Source organism: Cucurbita maxima, unplaced genomic scaffold, assembly GCF_002738345.1.
Source record: "Cucurbita maxima cultivar Rimu unplaced genomic scaffold, Cmax_1.0 Cma_Scf00007, whole genome shotgun sequence".
Taxonomy (NCBI): Eukaryota; Viridiplantae; Streptophyta; class Magnoliopsida; order Cucurbitales; family Cucurbitaceae; genus Cucurbita; species Cucurbita maxima.
This window is the reverse complement of record NW_019272023.1, coordinates 910965-930254: the sequence shown is the minus strand read 5'-3', so window position 1 is coordinate 930254 and position 19290 is coordinate 910965. Positions and strand designations below refer to the sequence as shown.

At 33.7% G+C, this 19290-nt stretch overlaps 3 protein-coding genes and 1 pseudogene across 4 annotated transcripts; 2 read left to right on the top strand and 2 right to left on the bottom strand.

Annotated features, from left to right (window-relative positions):
* Positions 1-655: 655 nt before the first annotated feature.
* LOC111482506 lies at positions 656-2641 on the bottom strand. Its single transcript, XM_023128324.1, has one exon. The coding sequence runs from the start codon at positions 2455-2457 to the stop codon at positions 1039-1041; it is 1419 nt and encodes a 472-aa protein (XP_022984092.1). The 5' UTR covers positions 2458-2641; the 3' UTR covers positions 656-1038.
* Positions 2642-3788: 1147 nt separating this feature from the next.
* On the bottom strand, positions 3789-8292 carry LOC111482507 (annotated as a pseudogene).
* A 1696-nt stretch (positions 8293-9988) lies between these two features.
* Positions 9989-11973, top strand: LOC111482509 (29 kDa ribonucleoprotein A, chloroplastic-like). Its single transcript, XM_023128325.1, has 4 exons — positions 9989-10408; positions 10544-10645; positions 11016-11315; positions 11707-11973. Exons 1-4 carry the CDS (start codon positions 10043-10045, stop codon positions 11770-11772), a joined length of 834 nt encoding a protein of 277 aa, XP_022984093.1. The 5' UTR covers positions 9989-10042; the 3' UTR covers positions 11773-11973.
* Positions 11974-15468: 3495 nt separating this feature from the next.
* Positions 15469-19155, top strand: LOC111482510 (cytokinin riboside 5'-monophosphate phosphoribohydrolase LOG3-like). Of its 2 annotated transcripts, none has more exons than XM_023128326.1 (7): positions 15469-15827; positions 16348-16445; positions 16581-16611; positions 17337-17436; positions 18246-18322; positions 18440-18583; positions 18874-19155. In XM_023128326.1, exons 1-7 carry the CDS (start codon positions 15699-15701, stop codon positions 18928-18930), a joined length of 636 nt encoding a protein of 211 aa, XP_022984094.1. In that variant the 5' UTR covers positions 15469-15698; the 3' UTR covers positions 18931-19155. The 2 variants fall into 2 exon arrangements, with proteins under 2 accessions (XP_022984094.1, XP_022984095.1); XM_023128327.1 differs by having other exon boundaries at positions 18246-18316; positions 18874-19070.
* The last annotated feature ends 135 nt before the right edge of the window (positions 19156-19290 follow it).

Below are 19290 nucleotides of genomic sequence, written 5' to 3'. Positions count from 1 at the left end.
TGGATGAAAGAACTCTGTGGGTCTTAACTACAAGGTGCCAACATTCTCTACTACAGATAATCTAAAATTCTAAAATAGAGAAAAAAAAAAAAAGGGAAAACATCCTCAGCATCACCTTGATCTCTGATTCCTGATAGTTACACATTCATAACAAATTTAAACCGACTCGACTTAGCAAATTCCTCGTCCAACAGTCTTCATCCATGAGAACAAGTAATGATACCTGAATTTACACGTTCATAATAAAATATATGACCAAGTTGATTTGGTGATTTCTCGTCCAACAGTCTTCAATGAACCCAAATGATAAAATGATAGTCCAATAATTATTCACCCCCCCCCCCCCCCCCCCCCCNAATTTTTCCCCCCCCCCCCCCACCCCCCAAAAGAAAACAAACCACAGAAAAGCTTCCGTCCAATTCATTACCTTTCTGGTCATTTCAATTGCTTCTTCTGAATCAGATACAAACCCATAACAATTATGCATCTTTCTGGTCAATGATTGCTTCTTCAGATTCAGATATAAATTCATAACTCGTAAATAGGTAATTATGCATTTACAACAGTGTACACGACTTTCTTAGACAATAACAATGACCAGTTATAATATTTAAGGAAAATTTTAAGTAAACAATAATAAGAATGCTAGCAAACAAATAGAAACCCTTCAATGCTTTCCCATATTCAAGCCTATTTATAGTTCAATCTCACATATTGAATGGAATAAAAATACTAAAACAGACCTATAGTTTTATCTACATAACTCCTAAATTTTTTTAGCACCAAAAAACAGATGTCAGCAAGGCATCCCACTGGGATGAATTTGATTTTTGTCAAGTATTCTGATGTAAAATATACACAAGTAGCATGAAGCCTAGAAAAAAAGTACATACAGAGGACATTGCTCGTGACACTACAGAAACAAATAAGGGCGCATATCTGGAAATGCAAAACAGGCATGCACAGAGCAATGGAAAATTACCAGTAACTTTCCTTAGCGTTAAGCAACTTGCCCCCTATAAAGCCGCCAATTCACCATTATCGAACCCCCTCGATCAATACTTCGAACTCTCTACGACCAAACCTCTGTCCCTGCACTTTGGCATCTCTACACCTAGCTGCAAAGTAGAAGGTAAGCCAAACCACCATGAAATAGACCTCTCCCACGGACTGAAAAAACATGGCAACATGTTTTCCACAAACTCGTGCAAGAGCCCATCTCATGAAAGATCCACAACAAATGGCTTCCAAGCACTTGATTTGAATAGCCTGGTTCAACATTGTCAATATCAAATAACAACCTTCCTTCAAGATCTCTCTACCAGTCCGCCTTGCATCCACAATAACAACCCAAGCATCCACAGCAAAGATGAATGCGACAAGAGTATCTAGCAAAAACCAGGCAAACAGAAACCCAGAGATTTCTTTCTCATAACCACGAATCCATGGAGACATTATGGAAAATGGCATCAATTTCAACCTTACAAACAACTTGAAAAATGAATATTGATCTTCGATTTCACCAAAATACCACAACCCAAGGAGCTGGGTTAGCGCATCTCGCACAGCCCATCTCATCAAGATAAACCCAGAAAGTCTCTTGAACCCCAATCTTGACCCATCCCATACCATACCAACAAATGAACCAAATCTCTCCGTTAGATCATTAAGGACAGCGATGAACACAATGCCTGAAGCCCATGAATATGTAACAAGAAAGCCAAGCATTACCCAGATATAAGCAGCGGAAAGAAAACTAACAAAGAAGAACAGGGCTGCAGCGTCCCGACGACCAAGTTCCAGTCCTTTGACAAAAAATTGCAAATCTACAAGCCTTTCCATATCCTGGTGCACATTTTCATCTCCAAGTCTTCTATCATTTTCCTCCTGATCATCGACGCTTTCGTTATCATTAGAAAAAGGCGAGCTACGAGCCTTGAATCCCACTCCCGGCCGAACAACTTCCGAAACCCTAATTCCATCATCGACGACCAGATTCGAAAACCCTGAGATCGAACCAAATTGAGTAAAAAAAACGAAACTTGCATTAGGTGGGTGATTCCGATTAGTCCCAAAGAGGCCACGCTCGTCATCCACATCTCCGGAGAAGATATCATCATCTAGGGTTCCAACGCGGGTAAGATGCAGAAAAGGCCGGCGACGCTGGCGGCGCTGGCGACGGGCAACAGCGCTAGACATGGACGAGTCCTCGGCAGACCGTAGGAGGCGTTGCTCCCCTGCAATGTCAAGGCGAGAGAGAAGAGCCTTAAGGGAAGGGTCGCGATCAATGAAAGAGGTGACATATTGGGTGCCATTTTCGACAACGACGCGGAAGGAAAGGATGAGGAGGGAAAGGAAAAGGAAGGTGAAAAGATTGGATGTGAAGGAGGCCGTAGCTTCTCGGAGAAGCTGGGCCGTACTACGGAGATTATCAAGGCGAGGATGATTATCGGTCATGGCGGAGGGCTGTGAGTTTCACCGGTTTCTTCTGATCCACCGCCGCGAGAGGGTGAATATCCGGCGCCGGATTGGGGGAATTGGCCGTTGGATGATCGGAATAGAGAGCGAGAGAGTTGAAATGGAGCAGAGAGTAAGAGAGTGATTTCAATTCTCAATTGTCAAAATAGGGATTAGACGCCTCTCAACGGTGGTGCCAATGGCAATCAACACAGACATTTCCAGCGCGTACTTTTACGCGCTCTTTTTTTATTTTTATTTTTCTTTTTTTCTTTATTTATTTTAAAAAAAAATATTAGTTCATTTGCAAAACAATTTTTTTTTCTTTTTTTAGCGTAACAATTAAACTATAGGAAACCACTTCTATTTTAAATTTATATTTTTGCTCCTTCTATTTTAAATTTAATTAAAATTTTTAATTTTTATTCCATTCTTTACTTACTCTTCAAAATTTTACACTTTTATTTTTAAATTTTATCCAACTTTTAGTTCATTAATTTAAAAAAACTATGTTATATAATATTTTAATTAAATTTAATAGTGATGAAACACTAACCTAACTAATTGGTTATATTTGTTTTAATCATTTTAAATCAATTAATAAAAAATAATGTAAATAACAACCAAGTTTAAAAGGGTGAAATTTGATGTATACATATGAATTCCAACAATAAATTTGAATCAATTTGGGTTCATATTAGATCACGAAACAATATCAAAATAATATAAAAATAAAATGTCATCTACATATCCCTTTTTATTAGAATAGGGCATAATATGAATTAAATAATTCATACTATTATATGAACATTATTGTTGTTTAAGATTTATTGAAAATACTTTGAATAAAATTAGACAATTAAAATGGACTAAGTATATAGACCAAAATGGTAACTTTAAAAAAATAATTTGAAAGTCTCAAATTTTGTTCAAAATTAAAATTAATTTCTAATTCAAAAATAATTTTGAAACCTTGACAAACAAGGATAATATTACAAACTTTTAAAAATATATATATATTTTTAAAACAATTTATTTATTTATCTATTTTTATTGTTTGTTCCCAAGAAAGAGGAAGAGATATTTTTAGATAAGATTAAAAGAAAGTATATGTAAAACCCCAGAAGTGTCGGAAGGATAAGAACATACAATCAATCAGAACTAAGAAGAAAGCAGAAGCATGTGCCATTGTGCATTGTGGGTCTCAAAGAGGCAACCGTGGGGTACAAAAGCTGCTGTAGAATTGCAGACGAACCTCTGCTGCTTATTGCCCCCATCGCTTGTTTTGTGCATGGAAATGCAACAAAATTCAGAAGGAAAAAAAAAAAAAAAAAAATGAACAAACAAATTTGGTTAAAAGGCCAAGCCAAACTTATAGAGTGCCTCTACTCTATCTAGTACAGGTGGTATGAACCAAACTGCTCTATAATCATATAAAATTTCAGGGCAAGATACTTAAAAAGTCCTTACAACATCTGGGAATAACAGGAATATGGTGAATTGGATATGTATTGGGATGCGCAGAAATAGCCATCATCCGCACTAGCCAATAGGAAAAATGATTATAAAGGTAAAGCAATAGCTAGAGATGGGTACTACTAGGAGAGGAGGGCCAAAGGTCTCGCCAATACGAAAAAATGCTCATTTAAAATCAGGCTTCTCAGGGAATGTGCAGCCAGACCTTTGGATTATAACATTTGATGCGTAACACCCAGCTCTTACGCAGTCCTTGATGGGTTTTTCTTGAACCAATTGAGATAAAAAGCCTCCCACGAACGCATCTCCTGAAATAGAAAAGAAAACACAATATGAAAATGTGATCTTAAAACACATTTCTAGTGTTCGTTCAGTACCTAGGCGTATCGTGAATATGAATTTGGATTAGTGTATCACAGAGTATAACAGCCAAAGTCCACCGCTAGCAAATATTGTCCGCTTTGGTCCGTGATACACCGTCAGCCTCATAATTTTAAAACATGTCTAATAGGGAGAGGTTTCCACACACTCATAAGGAATGTTTGGTTCTTCTCTCCAACTGATGTGGAATCTCACAATCCACCCGCCTTGGGGACCAGCGTCTTCGCTGGCACACCACCCGACGTCTGGCTCTAATACCATTTGTAACTGTTGGATGATGAAAGTCTCACATCGGCTAATTTAGGGAATGATCGTGGGTTTATAAACAAAGAATACTCTCTCTATTGGTGTGAGGCCTTTTGGGGAAACCAAAGCAAAGTCATGAGAGCTTATGCTCAAAGTTTATAATATCATACCATTGTGGAGAGTCGTGTTCGTCTAACTGTAACAACCCAAGCCCACCGCTAGCAGATATTGTCTACTTTGGCCTGTTACATATCGTCGTCAGCCTAACGGTTTTAAAGTGCATCTCATAAGAAGAGGTTTCCACACTCTTATAAAGAATGTTTCATTCTCCTCTCCAACTAATCTCACAAACAGAGATTAATAAAAAAGTTGTAATGAAAGTCAAACTTGGATGTGCTTGATGGTTCATGCTCACTAAGCTCCAACATACCGGCTCCATTAGTGTCAACGAGTTTCTCTTTAGGTAGCACAATAACTGGGAACGTCTTCACTTTTCCATCCTCAGCAACTACAACTGGACCTGGACCTTGAGTAATAACAGCAATTCTCGTGTGTTCCTGATGCTTTAGGCCACGCAGCAATCTTTAGAGCTATCTCCTCAACATTCTCAGTCTGCTCATAAAAAGTTCACCTCCAATTATACATAATGAAAGCCAATATTTAAGTCTTTATGGGACAAAGCAAGCCATTACCTCCCATCCCTGAACTTTAGAGAACGTCCTTGCTTCGGTTTCATTACCAAAAACGTAGTTCATATACCTGAAACATAAAAAAATATATATATTTATGTATACGTCCCGGGTCAACACGTCAAAGTTTCTTACTTCTACCATACATTAATACTTACGGAAAAACTTTCTCCAGTGCGTCCTTGAAAAACTCACATATAAATGGAGCAGAAAGGTTCATCGAGAAATACTGAAAATGATTGGCAAAATTAGTAACCTATTCTGAAGCCTTGGTAAACCTGTAACGTCACAGTAGTACCTTTTTGTTTGCAGCTGCATGTTCAGCTACAAGAAGTGCGGAGTCTGGTGATACAGTGAGAAAAAATCCAGCAATGTAGAAATACTTGGCCTTCTCAACTGTTCTCATGGAAAATTATGATCGAGTTAGCCTGTAAGAGAGAAGATACTATTTACAGCTCCCTAAGATACTTCAAACAAAAATTTAACAGTTTTTAGAAGAACGATCATTGAGAGATTTGAAAATGTATAAGATTATTGTACAAAAATTAGTCACTGGTCTATTATTTTGAAAGAACGAACAACTTTCTCTAAGCAAAGTGGAAAAGCTTTTAAAGAAGAGTTCTTTTCAAGGAATAGAATTTCTAAGAATAGATTCCCAGCAGCCCTCTGAAAACCATAATATGAGTTCTGCGTTTACCTAATGCCCAATTTTCAGGTCTTTTCAAATGATCAGACTTGTAGCAATTTGCAGCAGACAAATTAGCCACTAGTGACCTGTATGTCACAAAAACAGACTCTTGTTAGACCATCTAACCTAAATATGAAACAAATGGTTAAAATTAATGATATCTAGAAGTAACAATCTAAGAAATAGCCAATTTTTTACATAGAGCAAACTTTATATGTTAGACTTATTAAAGCACACAAGATTTCAACCAACCTTTCACCACCCACCACACAAACAGCACATGTTCCTGTCGGTGTAGATTCAACCTCATATTAATGAACCTAATTGCTCAAATACCAATAGGCAAAAAAGAGCAAATAAGAACTGAATGATGTAAATTATCACCGAAATGGAAGGTGGTGATAGAATATGAAACTTACATTAATACCGGCACTTTTCGAGTTTTTTTTCATCTCCTCTCCGAACTTGTCTTTTCCAATGCAACCGATATAGCTTGTTGCACCAGGATGTTGAAGCAACCACTGGATTAGGTAAGAAAAATTACACCTCACGCCAGAAAATAAAACTTGAGGGATATGTGCATATTCACCGGGGAACAAGATTAGTTTACCTGAGCCACTTTAATTGAGTTTTGTGTAGCACCTGCACTTAATAAGGTACATGAAATTCACAAATGTGTCAAAACCATAGTAACAAAAATAGATTCAACCATCCACATGTCACCTCCTGCAATGTAATCCACATTAGGATTCTTTGCCAATTCTTCATACCTACAAAAGAACATATATGCAAGAAGGGATCAACACAACAATTGAATAACTATTCCAAAATTTTAAAAAACAAAAGACTCACATCAGAAAATATGTGAAAATTCAAACAATGTCAAAAAAACAAGAATAATAAAGCATAACAACTCTACTCTTATCATAGAATTTTCTTCAATAGGAAATTTTCTGTGAAATTGGAAAAGGAAAACACAATTTATAACGAAGGTTAAAAAATGTTAACCCAAAATAAAGAAAACGCTGGATATGAAAAATGTTAACCCAAAACAAACGACTTCGTTTCGTTTCTACTTATCCCCTGAAGTTCAATATGCCTGAGACTTTGTATAACATTACATCACATCCTCACTTCTTTACAACTAAATGAATAAACCACAAGCCACGACAATTAGTTTAGCCACGTATGTTAATTACTTTAGTAACCAAGCTATTATCAGCTGCTTTCTGTTCTCTGGTCGTTTTTGCAACTAGTCCTGTAGTTCGATTCAATTAACAAAATTCATATTCAAAAACTTGATTAAGTAATAACCTCAGGTAGAACAAAAGACATAGGTTGTCAAAACTTATTTACTTTTCTGTTAGATAAATTTCACCCAATAAAAACAGCACTAACCAATATCAATATAAGTTGATTTCATCTAATATCTTTCAACATCAAACTTCTAACAGCACTCGTCTTCCTTTATTCCCTAATCCATTGAGATCGAATCAACCAAATTGTAACGAGAAACTTGATTTTCAAGCAAACCTTATAAGACAAGGTCGAATACTATGAATGATGCTCTCGAGATCGATCAAGTGACATCTCATTAAAACAATTAAAAAAAAGCGTCATCTTGAATAATAAAGTTGATAAAAGAAGCGTAGCTGATCGCTGTTCAACGGATAAGTAGCAACAAACCAGTTAAACATAAAATGAAACTAAGAGGGGAAGCTGTCAGCCAGTAAATTGAAAATCAATCCCTTACATTGGAAGATGTTTTTCCTCGGCGAGGATAACATTATTCGGTTTGATGTCGTATCTGTACGGAACGAGAAATTTACACAGTCAATATACAGTCAAACGTGAAATCCCAATATTTTTATTTCGGATCAAAGTTGCAATTTACAAAACCTGTCTGCACGCATTAGTATCATAAACACTACAGCCAATGAAGCTAATATAAACGAAAAGAACCATGAAAACTCAACGATAAAATCAGTGAAAAGACTAGACACTTAAGATGCAATCAAAGAACCGTAGGGATCTGAGTTTTATATGAAAACGCATGAAAGCTGAATAGAAGAACGAGGAAAGAAACGGCGGAATACCTCTGCAAAAATTCATCATCAACGACAGCCGATATGTCAAGAAGAGGGTTGCCCATCCCCAAGATGATCCCCTCGTACGCCATTGCTGCGATGAAAGAAATCGATCGAGAAGGAGAGAAAGAGAGAAGGACAGTAATCAGAGCGCGAGATTGAGATCTGCTAGGTGGAAAATGGCGGGGATTTATAGTGAGAATCAGGGAGTGAGTGATGGCGCTGCGTGGCACAACTCTCAAGCTTCACCAACCTCAACCCCAATGGGCCCTTTCCATTACTTAGGTTCCCGACTCGTTTGGCAGCATCGATTAAACTTTTAATTATTTCCTATTAAACATGTTTTAATAATCTAACCAATCATTTGTTTTTGTTTTTAATTATTCTTTGTTGTTTTTGTATTATTTATTCTTCCAATTATTTATCATTCTAGATTTTCTTTCATTTTTTTAGCTGCTTTTTAATATAATTTCTTTATTTTATCGATTATTCATGTTTATTATTGTTGTTCTCGATAAACAATTATTATTATTTATCAATTATTTTCAAATAATTTATAAAAGAGTTAGAAATAGATATATTATATTTGGAATGAGTGAGAAAATTTGATTTTGAAATAATTCGTGTATAATTAACTTTTTAATTTGATTATTATACTAATTATTTGTATTTTAATAAAATAATTATTAATATTGACGGGTAAAAATGTATATTATTTATAATATATTTATTAATTAATGAAATTTAAATAAAAACATTAATTTGTTAACCTTATTTTCCTAATTTGATTTTATAAAAATAAACTAACTAACAACAATTTATTGTCTAAAATTAATTCATACAATAATTTGTTAAATTGTTGAAAGTAATTATGATAATATTTTTAATGCAGTTATTTGATTTTTCAAACCTTTTAAAAAATTAAGAGGGAAACAAAAGAGAAATTGATTTTTTTTTTATTATTCTTAATTTTAAAAAATAAATTATTTTTAAAAACTAGATATTTATTAGATTTTTTTTATAAAAAATAAAAATAAAAATAAGCGGTATTTTTAAACAAGTTATTATTGATTTTCATCTAATTTTTTAAAACTTTTTTTTAGTTTAAAGTGTTTTTTTTTTTTATATATATAGTTATTTTTTAAAGTTAAATAATATTTTTGAAATAGAGAAAAAAAATTAAGGTATTTTTTTTATAATTTAACAACTGAAAAAACTAAAATGGTACGTTAAAATAATTGCAAAATAAATTACCCTAAAAGGAGAATTGCATGGTTATAAATATCTGATGCTGTAGTATGAGCTAGACAAGAAAAATGGATGGCTGTGATTGAGCCGCGCAGAGACCAAGTGGCCACTTATGCGACAAATATCACAAGTTGGTATTGATAACGATGGATAGATCTCACACGCGTGAGCGTGCGACTTTGCATAGCCACTCGCTACCACTTTTATCTCTTTTATTTTATTTTTTTTCAAAATATTTATATATAAAAAAATAAAAATAATAAAAAGAAAGATTTGGTTCATGTTCTATAAAAAATAAAAGAAAAGAAGACCGAGGAAGATTGAGAATGTCTCAAAATGTACGACCATTCGTCAAAATAATGTCTACCCAAACAAAATTGAAAATGCCTAGAAATATAATTTAGTGGAGTCATGATGTTAGTTTTTCACTGGACCTGTGATTAGGCTAGCTATTCGGAAAATAAATAAAATATATATTTGATGACTAAAAAAAATGGTTGAATTTGAAAATCTACAGATAAATCTTATATTTAAAAGTTTAAAAAAAAAATTGTTAAAATTCAAATTTTAAAGTATTTAAAAAAAATTCTTCACATTTATGAAATAAAATAAAACTATTTAAAAAATAAAGTAAAAAAAAATCTCACAAATATCACGCGGATATTAATATTATATTTAGAAATTTACAATAAGCTAAAAAAAGGACCCTATAAATAACTAGTTTCGCTCATTCAGGCCGTCTCCAACCTTATCTCAAAATCTCGGAAGCCATGTCTGCCTCTGCAACTTCCTTCACGCTCTCGCCCTCAACCCTCAAAACCCTATCCCTTTCTAACCCTAAAATCAAACTCTTCCCTCTCAATCCATCTTCTATTCGCCTTCTTTCAAATCCCATTTCCGTTTCTTCTCTCGTTCTTCGTTCGAGTAGGGTTTCTACTCCCTTATCCTCTCGCTTTGTTAGAAATGTCGCCGTCTCATCCGATTTCGAACAGGAGGAAAGCATTTTTGAGAGCGATGGTGACGAATCTAGCTACGCTCCTGACCCTAAACTATTCGTCGGAAATCTCCCTTTCAGCGTCGACAGTGCTCAACTCGCCGGCTTGTTCGAAAGTGCCGGACAAGTTGAAATGGTCGAGGTAATTTGTTTTTCCCTTTCATGTTTTGTAGGTTTTTTAATGACTTGCTTTAGACTATTAAGTTTTTCCTGTTTTCTCGAGGAGACCTATTTGCTTTGCCCTAATTTTATAAATTGAGTGTTGTTCTTTTACAAGGTGGTTTACGACAAGATGACGGGACGAAGCAGGGGGTTTGCTTTTGTCACCATGTCGAATGCCGACGAGGCTGAAGCCGCTGCTCAACAATTTAATGGCTATGTAAGTGGCTACACCCCTTTTGCGCCACTTTAATACTCTGCAGTATTGCTTTTGGTTCTGCTTCAATTACTGTAACTGTAACCCAAAAAAATGAGGAAGTTATAGTTCCTTTTAGTGCCGTTCAGTTCTGAACATCAAATTTTGGACGAGCACACGTTATATTGTCGTCATAGAGAACCCATCCTAATGATATGCTCTAGTTCGGTCTTATTTGTGGGGGAAAACGTTTGTAGAGCTTATATTCTTAGTTTTAACGCCTAAGTTCTATAGATTTGCCTTTATGCTCCAGTTACATACTGTTGTCTTTCATTTTTGGTCAAGGGTGTGTTGCATTCGCCTCTAATTGATGATTCCTTGTAACTCCTCACAGGAACTTGAGGGTAGATCACTGAGGGTAAATAATGGACCCCCTCCACCAAAAAGGGATGATTTCTCTTTCAGAGGTTCCAGAAATTCTTCAAATTTTGATAAGCCCAACCGTGTTCATGTGAGTAACCTTGCTTGGGGCGTTGATGACCATGCACTTGAGAACTTTTTTAGGCAACAAGGAGATGTTGTGGAGGCAAAAGTAGTTTATGATCGTGAGAGCGGAAGATCTAGGGGCTTTGGTTTCGTAACATTTAATTCAGCAGAGGATGTTACCAATGCCATTCAGTCCTTGGATGGAGCTGTAAGTTCTTGGCTCTTCATTTTTATGCTTTTTTTTGGGTCAGTTCTGCATTTGTTTACGAGTACTCTTCATATGCCTCCCCATGTTCAATTAAAGCTTGCTTACTGAACTCATGTTCAATTCTTATGGGCATGAAATCCTGTTCATATTAATCATGATTTCCTCATTTGTTTCCTTCGTGGATGTTCTCAATTGTTTACGAAGCTGAAGTTGATGTTTTTTGTTCTTTCCCATTTGCCTCAGCTGAAGTGAATTTTTGTGGTCGCAAGTTTTATCCCAGTTCATCATTTTTCAATTATAGAACTCATTTCATGCATTGAATTCCCGATAATACACCTGATTCGGAATCAAGTATCTTCCATATATCTAAGTACAAATGTATACCTTGCAGGACTTGAATGGAAGATCCGTCCGAGTATCACCAGCAGAAGCAAGGCCGCCAAGGCGCCAGTTTTGAGTATCAGCAGAGCTTTTGAGAGGAAAAAATTAACGTGGTTTTTGGGCTCCTTTATATTAACCTTATTTTTCTCTGTAATGTTGTCCGATAGTAGATGGTGCCAGATGATTTGGCTGTACCTTCCCTATGAACGATAGCATTTTATATTTTTCTGATTTTGCCACTTTTCAATTGAGATTAAAATCTCTATAGCTTAAAACATTTGTGATCTTAAACTTAGGCTGGGGTGAGTGAAGCCCATGTTTCAAAAGGTGTACATGGGGCAATATTTTGTGCCTCAAGGCTTAGCCTTGCACATATAAAACGAGATGTAAACCATGAGTGGAGGCCACAATGTAGTGGCTCTCTACGTTTATGCCTTCCAACATTTAAAAAGGAGGCATAAGTTCTCATGGCTATGTCTCGGGCGTGCCTTGATGGAAGCTGACTTAGTGGGACTTGATAAAGAAAGAGTCTGGATGAAGGCAAAGAAACTCGAGTTTGGATGAAGGCTTGAGTCAGGGCCCAATGTTTCGGATTGGTGATATTTATTTAGGAGGTTAAAATATGGTTATTGGGTTGGGTCTGTGAAGTTTGCAGTTAGTAACTACTTGGTCTTTCATTTTAATTTCGAAATTTGAAAAATAGTTTTAGATTTAAAATATAAAATTTAGAAGTCCTAGATAAATGGAATATTAAATGAGGATAATTGTATCATTAGTACGAACCATTTTGGTTAAAATGAAAAAATAAATTGCTAATATTATAGTTTTCAAATTTCATAGAATTAAAAAACTTGAAATATAAGATTTAGATTATAATAAATATATAGATTAGGGGTCCTTTATTAAGTTTGTATTTTGATGGTACAAAATATTGGTCAATAATGCGGTTTAAAATATTGACAACTGAACCCATGTTCGACTAAATTAACTCATACTCATAAACTAAAAACTTAAGAGGAATAGAAAACGGGACTCGATTGAACGTATCAATATACATTTCCTTTCTATCGGGGTAACAGCCAGGTCAAAGGTTAAGGGGTATCAGCATCTGAAAAAGGGGGTGTTGATCCTTGTTGAAAGCTTTGCCAGTAGACTCCTTGATGTTAAGTGCACACTTTCAGGGGATTGAGTAGACATGGTGGATCCTAATAGTCCGGCACTTTGTGGAGTTGGTACGTGAGAATGAAGATGGACATAAGCTTTAGTATTCTCTATCATTTCATACTTATAATCCCATCAAGAAATAGAACTGACTACTTGGGTCTTCCTTCTTTTTGCACTATTACACTATGAAAATGAAAATAATGGCTCTGATTGACTACGGATTCGAGCCATAACACACGGTTTCGGTACGATTTTTCGATCTAAATAAAGCAAGTAATTATTTAAATTTCTTTTAAAAGCTTCAATGATATTTTTAAATTTTCAAAAAAATATAAAAAATTCTCTTACCATTAATTTAGAAATGGTCTATTACTCTATTTTGTTTTCAAAAATACCATGATAGTGTTTCAAAAATACATTTTTAACCTTAAAAAGTTAAAAAAAAAAGATTAAATACACTTATCATTAATACTATATTTTAAAAATATTAAAAGTACCATTAACCCCTTTTACTATTATAAAAAAAAGAATCTTATTAGTATTAAAAAAAAAATTATTAAAAAAAAATTGTTTTTTAACCCCTAAAAATTTAAGGGTAATTTTAAAATAATGTTACTCAGTTTAAATTTAAATAGGAAATTAAGAAATTTATTGAATTTAAAAATTAAAAATTGTAAAAAGTTATGTGAAGTACAATAATAATTGATGAATAGGTGTGTAAGCTGGGAACCATAATTTAATATTCTTTTTCATTTCCATTTTATATTAATAGTTATATCAATTTTAGCAATGAAATCAACACAACTTTTCTCCAATAATTTAATATTCTATTTTTACGCTAATTATGTAATAAAACTTATTTTTCTCTTGAATTACGCCTCTAAAATCACGTTTTCAAATTGTCACGTGTTCAAATGTAACCTTACTATCTTTTATTAATAATATTTTTATTTTTATTTTTTTATGATGTCAACGCTCTCACTTATTGAGCAAAGTTATTAATTTTTAAATCAAATAATACAAGTCAGATACTTTTCTTTAAAAAAATATTAATAAAAGCCACGTGTCCGTACCCTAGTTAATGCAATATAATAATCGCAGTCCCTATTACTTGACACTAACGGAAATGAAAGTGAAATAAAATAAAAATAGAAATCAATCTCTCTAAAAATAAAATAAAAAAATAAAAAAAAATTGGAATTTCCTTTATTAATATTTCTTTCTAGCTCGACCATTCATTAAATAAATATATTTAATTATATTTGTGTTGCCTTATGTTTATTAAAACTTGAATTATATGAATATTTTTAAAATAAAAGTCGAATTAATTTGTAGATTATAAATGTCGCTTTATTTAAATTTATTTTTTTCCTTCATTATTTATTTGAAGAATTTTAAAATAATAATTTTATTGAAGTGATTATAATCAAAATAAAACACCCAAAAAAATATCTAAATTGATTTATTTATACTATTATTAGTTTAAGTTTAAGGATATAAATTGTTGTTATTATTATTTATTTATTTATTTGAGATTAAGAATGCTTGAAGAGATGTCGACCCGAAAATCCCATTAGTTAAATGGGGATAGAGATATAAATTATACTCTTAATATATATATATATATATATATATATATTAATAAGTAAAAAAATATAGAAGATTATTTAGAATGTTTTACCTATTATATTGCAATAAGAAATGGCTAGAAATCAAATATATATATTTTAAAAATATATAAAATAAATAAATAAATAAATACGATAGAGAATCTAATTTCATAAATTAAAAATCGTCCTATTTATCCCTACAATAAATAAATAGGAGATTTCACGAGAAAGATCGAAATGGGAGATGAAAACAAAAACGGACGTGTAAAAGACGTCCGTGCCCCTGTTTGATGGACATCTCGGAATGTATGTTTGAATTATTAAATTTGATATGTAGATACATTAACAAGCTTATAATAAATGCAAATATGTAGCATTTGACCATAATACAAGCTTTAATTTAGTAGTGTTTTGACTGCAGAGGTTTCAGAAATGCTTAAGACTCTGTCTTTTTCTTTATGGAAATTAAATATACAAATTAATCTTTCCGCAGCAATAATTCATCATTATTTACTTATCCATCGAATATTAATTGTGTGTTTTTTTTTTTTTTTTCATTTATTAACCTAAATTTAAATCGTCATTTTTGAGAAATTTTATGTTATGCTATTTAATTATATTGATATTATGTTATAATAATGTTAGATAAGTTCACATTTTTAAATTTAATTTCAATTATAAATATATATGTGGTTAAATGTCATAAAATTTAAAAATGTATAATTTATTATGTTTTAGACATGATGGTAAAAAAAAAAATATTTGTTTATTTTTGGAAATTAAGAAAATATCTTTTTAAACATTTATTTTCATGTATTATTTTCATCAACTAGTCGTAGGTGTAAATCTCGATATTTAATATTGTTTTTTTTTTAATAAATATTCCGAAAAAAAAAAAAGGGAGGACGAGGTGGCGCAAAAGCGTGCGTGAAGTTACGCACGTGCGAGGAGGCATGAAAGATTATTATAAAAAGGAAATACGCCACGAAGACATTTTCGAGCTTAGGAGAAGCCTCCTCTGTTTTTCTTCTCTCTTTTGTTCTTTTTCTTTTTTCTTCTTACGTTTGTTGTTTTCGTTCTCGATTATCCGTTGGGGTAGCATTCACAAACGCCCATTAGGAAAGGAACAAATAAATGCTCTGTTTCACCACAGCTTTTTGATTCCATTGCGAAACTCTGTTTTTTGAACTCAATACAAAGGAGCGAAACAGGGCATAGCGAGAAATCAATGGAGGGTGTTGTTGCGAATGATGAAATGAAGCAATCCAAGTTTAGGAGGATTTGTGTGTTCTGTGGAAGTAGCCAAGGCAAGAAGAAAAGCTACCAAGATTCCGCCATTGAACTTGGCAAGGAATTGGTAATATTCCGCTCTTCTTGAACTCTATTGTCGATTTCCCATTTGTCTGGATTGCCCATTTCTCTGTATTTTGTGTTCGATGTTGCTATAGATTGTTCTACATTTGTTTCCTTCACTTCAATGCTTTAATGATCTTTATTACGTTTGTTATTTGTTGTTTGTTGTTTGTTTTGAATCTTCGTCTTCTGTTGATGTTCATTTGGATTCCTTGTGATTGTGCTCACAACGTGTTTGTGATAATGTCCGATCACGACCCTTTACTTATTTTGACTAAAATCTTCCCCAACTTTGAACTTTCCTTTTCCATTTCCAATTAGAAACTGAAATTGCAAAGAAAATGCATTATGTTAGTAGGGTACAGTTAGTTTCTTGGTTTCTTCTGCAATTTCAACCTGTTGAGATTTTCATTCAAATGGGCTTTCATACATACATTCAAACTGTAAGGAAAGAATCCCATTTCATAAAATGAAACTCTCGAGCCATTGAGATGACGAGTTGGGTTTGTTGTTATTGTTTGAAGGTTTCAAGGAACATTGATCTGGTTTACGGTGGGGGCAGCATAGGGCTGATGGGTTTAGTGTCACAAGCTGTTCATGATGGCGGTCGGCATGTCATTGGGTATGCCCCCATTTTTTAATTACATCCACTGGTCCCTCCCTTCAACATTGTTTTTGTTTTTTGTGTTTCTTCTTTTGGGTTTATTCACCATTACAAGTTTACCACTGACTTTGTCATCTTACTGTTCTTGTCCAGAGTTATACCCAAGACACTCATGTCTCCTGAGGTATGTCTGTAACCAGCGGCTGCATAAAGTCTTCAACCTTTCCTTCCTTATTCAGTTATATTTTAAGAAAGAACTGTTCATTTTATTATTATTGAATCTGATTTTACACTTATTTATTCCAACTCATTCTTCTTTATGATACTTTGAGATGGTCTTTTTGGCTATGCTTGGGAGCCTTATCCGTGGTAGTTAGAACTTACCGCTCTCTTTGTTGAATATTGTTGTAAGAAAATCCCACGTTGGCCAATTTAGTGAATGATTATGGATTTATAACGAAGGAATACATCTCCATTGTTATGAGGTATGTTCGGAAGCTCAAAGTAAAGTTTCGAGAGTTTATGCTTAAAGTGGACAATATCATACTATTGCTGAGATCCGTAATTCCTAATACCTTAATCCTTTCTAATGTCAACCTGTTTCATGATTTTATTTATTTATTTATTTATTTTTTTTTTTTTTTTTTTTTTTTTTTTTTTTTTTTTTTTTTTTTTTTTTTTTTTTTTTTTTTTTTTTTTTTTNTTTTTTTTTTTGAGTTCTTCATTTTAAGCCCTTCATTCTTATGTCATGACAAGTTCAGAAAATTAGAGATCATCTCTGGATCAAAACCTTTTGGAATTACCCTCCCTTTTCCTACGTCAAAACCCATCATTTTTCTCTCTCCAACAAGGCTCCAAAAGTCCTCTTTCTCTCTCTAACCTATCTTTTTACGTGGTCTACTTTTATAGTTGACTGGTGAAACTGTCGGAGAAGTGAAGGCAGCGGCAGATATGCACCAAAGGAAGGCAGAGATGGCAAAGCATTCAGATGCTTTTATTGCTTTGCCAGGTGAGTATATAAAGCCTGCACATCAAATTCTTAAGCATTTGGGCTTTTTTACTCTCAGTCAAATCAATGTGCCCATTTGGGCTATGCTATCTGTCGGTCAGTCAAAGCTCTAAAAACCCTTCTTTCAGATCTTCCTTTTGTTCACTCCTGTAAACAAAAACATGCAATCCTCGTCTTATTCTCTTTTTATCATCAATTAATCTTACCCTTCTGCTTTCGGTGCCTGTCCTTCTAGCCTTCTTGTTTTACTGATCAATCAATTCAACTCCAAAGATCTCGGACTTCTTCAACTTTTTCCACACAAACTATGTCACCATCTGCATTAATGGTGGTATGCACTTATAGCAACTGTGGGCAGCCATCTTCTCCTTACATTTGGTCATGATTCATTAAGAAACCATCATTGACCCATCAATATCAGACACTGAAAAAGATAAGTCTCTTGAATCATACCAGCTGTGGGCAGCTATGTACTTCCCAAAATTTGATCCTTAATTTCATAGCTCTACCTCTGCCATGAACAGTAAAAACGGCAACTTTGACTCACTTTGCTTAAATGGTCCTTGCTATATGGGGAATCATTATATTCCTTCTTTGAAAACTTTTCTCCCCAATTGGTTCTTTTGAATTTCAAAACATTTAAGCTTCTTCCTCTTATATATGATTCCACTTGAGTTTAAAAACTAAACTTGTCATTCGATCTAAAACTGCGGAAATCAAATCTTATTAAGATTAGTAGTGTTAAGTATAGAATCTGCATTTTATTAAAACTGCTAAATTCTTTGTTCCAATCATATGAATGCATGCAGGTGGGTATGGGACTCTGGAAGAACTACTTGAAGTCATAACATGGGCTCAACTTGGAATTCATGACAAGCCAGTCAGTGTATCTTATTTTTGTTATTCGAATATTCCATCTGCTCAGCCTTACTTTTGCCTGTGCTGTGATCGGTTAGCTATGATGGTTACTGAATATTAACAAAATGAATACTAAAAACTGCAGGTGGGGCTGTTGAATGTTGATGGATACTACAATTCATTACTGACATTTATTGATAAAGCTGTAGAGGAGGGATTCATCACTCCAAATGCGCGTCAAATTATCCTATCTACGCCATCAGTCAAGGAGCTAGTGAAGAAGTTGGAGGTATCATGATAATAATATTATTATAAAAATATGGATCATGTCGATTGAGAGAGATAGTTATGAGAGATTTTTCCCTTTTAACTAGATGGGGTTTAAACATGGATTTCTCCCCATTAGTGATGATAGAACCTGATCCTTGCAAATTCTCTACAGGGAGTTTTCGCCCGGTCTCCGCCTAAGATTGAGCATGAAATATGATACCATATAATTTCTTGTTCTTTAGCTTTATGGATTGGTTGTGAGAGAACCAAATAGAATCCTATGTGATGACTGTTGAGTTGTGTGTGTAGGAGTATGTGCCTTGCCGTGACAGAGTTGCTTCAAAGCTGAGTTGGGCGATAGAATAGCTTGGCTTATGAAGATGGTCCACAACTTTTTTAGCAAATGAAGGAGGCCACAGTGATTTTGTCTATTATTGCCTATTTTCTGGTGTTCTTTCCCCTTTTTTGGTAAATTACTCCATTTCATGTCAGTTTATATATTAAAAACAAAAGCCTCTAATTAATTGTTGAAACTTTTTTTTTTTTTTTTTTTTTAATGTTCTTGTATTCTCTTGTGAAAATTACCACCTTCTTTGGTCTCATTGGTGCTCTCTGCAGACATAAACAAATTTTAGCATAAAATATGTCCATAAGTTAACTAAAAATAGTTTATATTCAACCTATATTTAGATAATATTAATTCTTCTATTAATTAAGAGTTTTTTT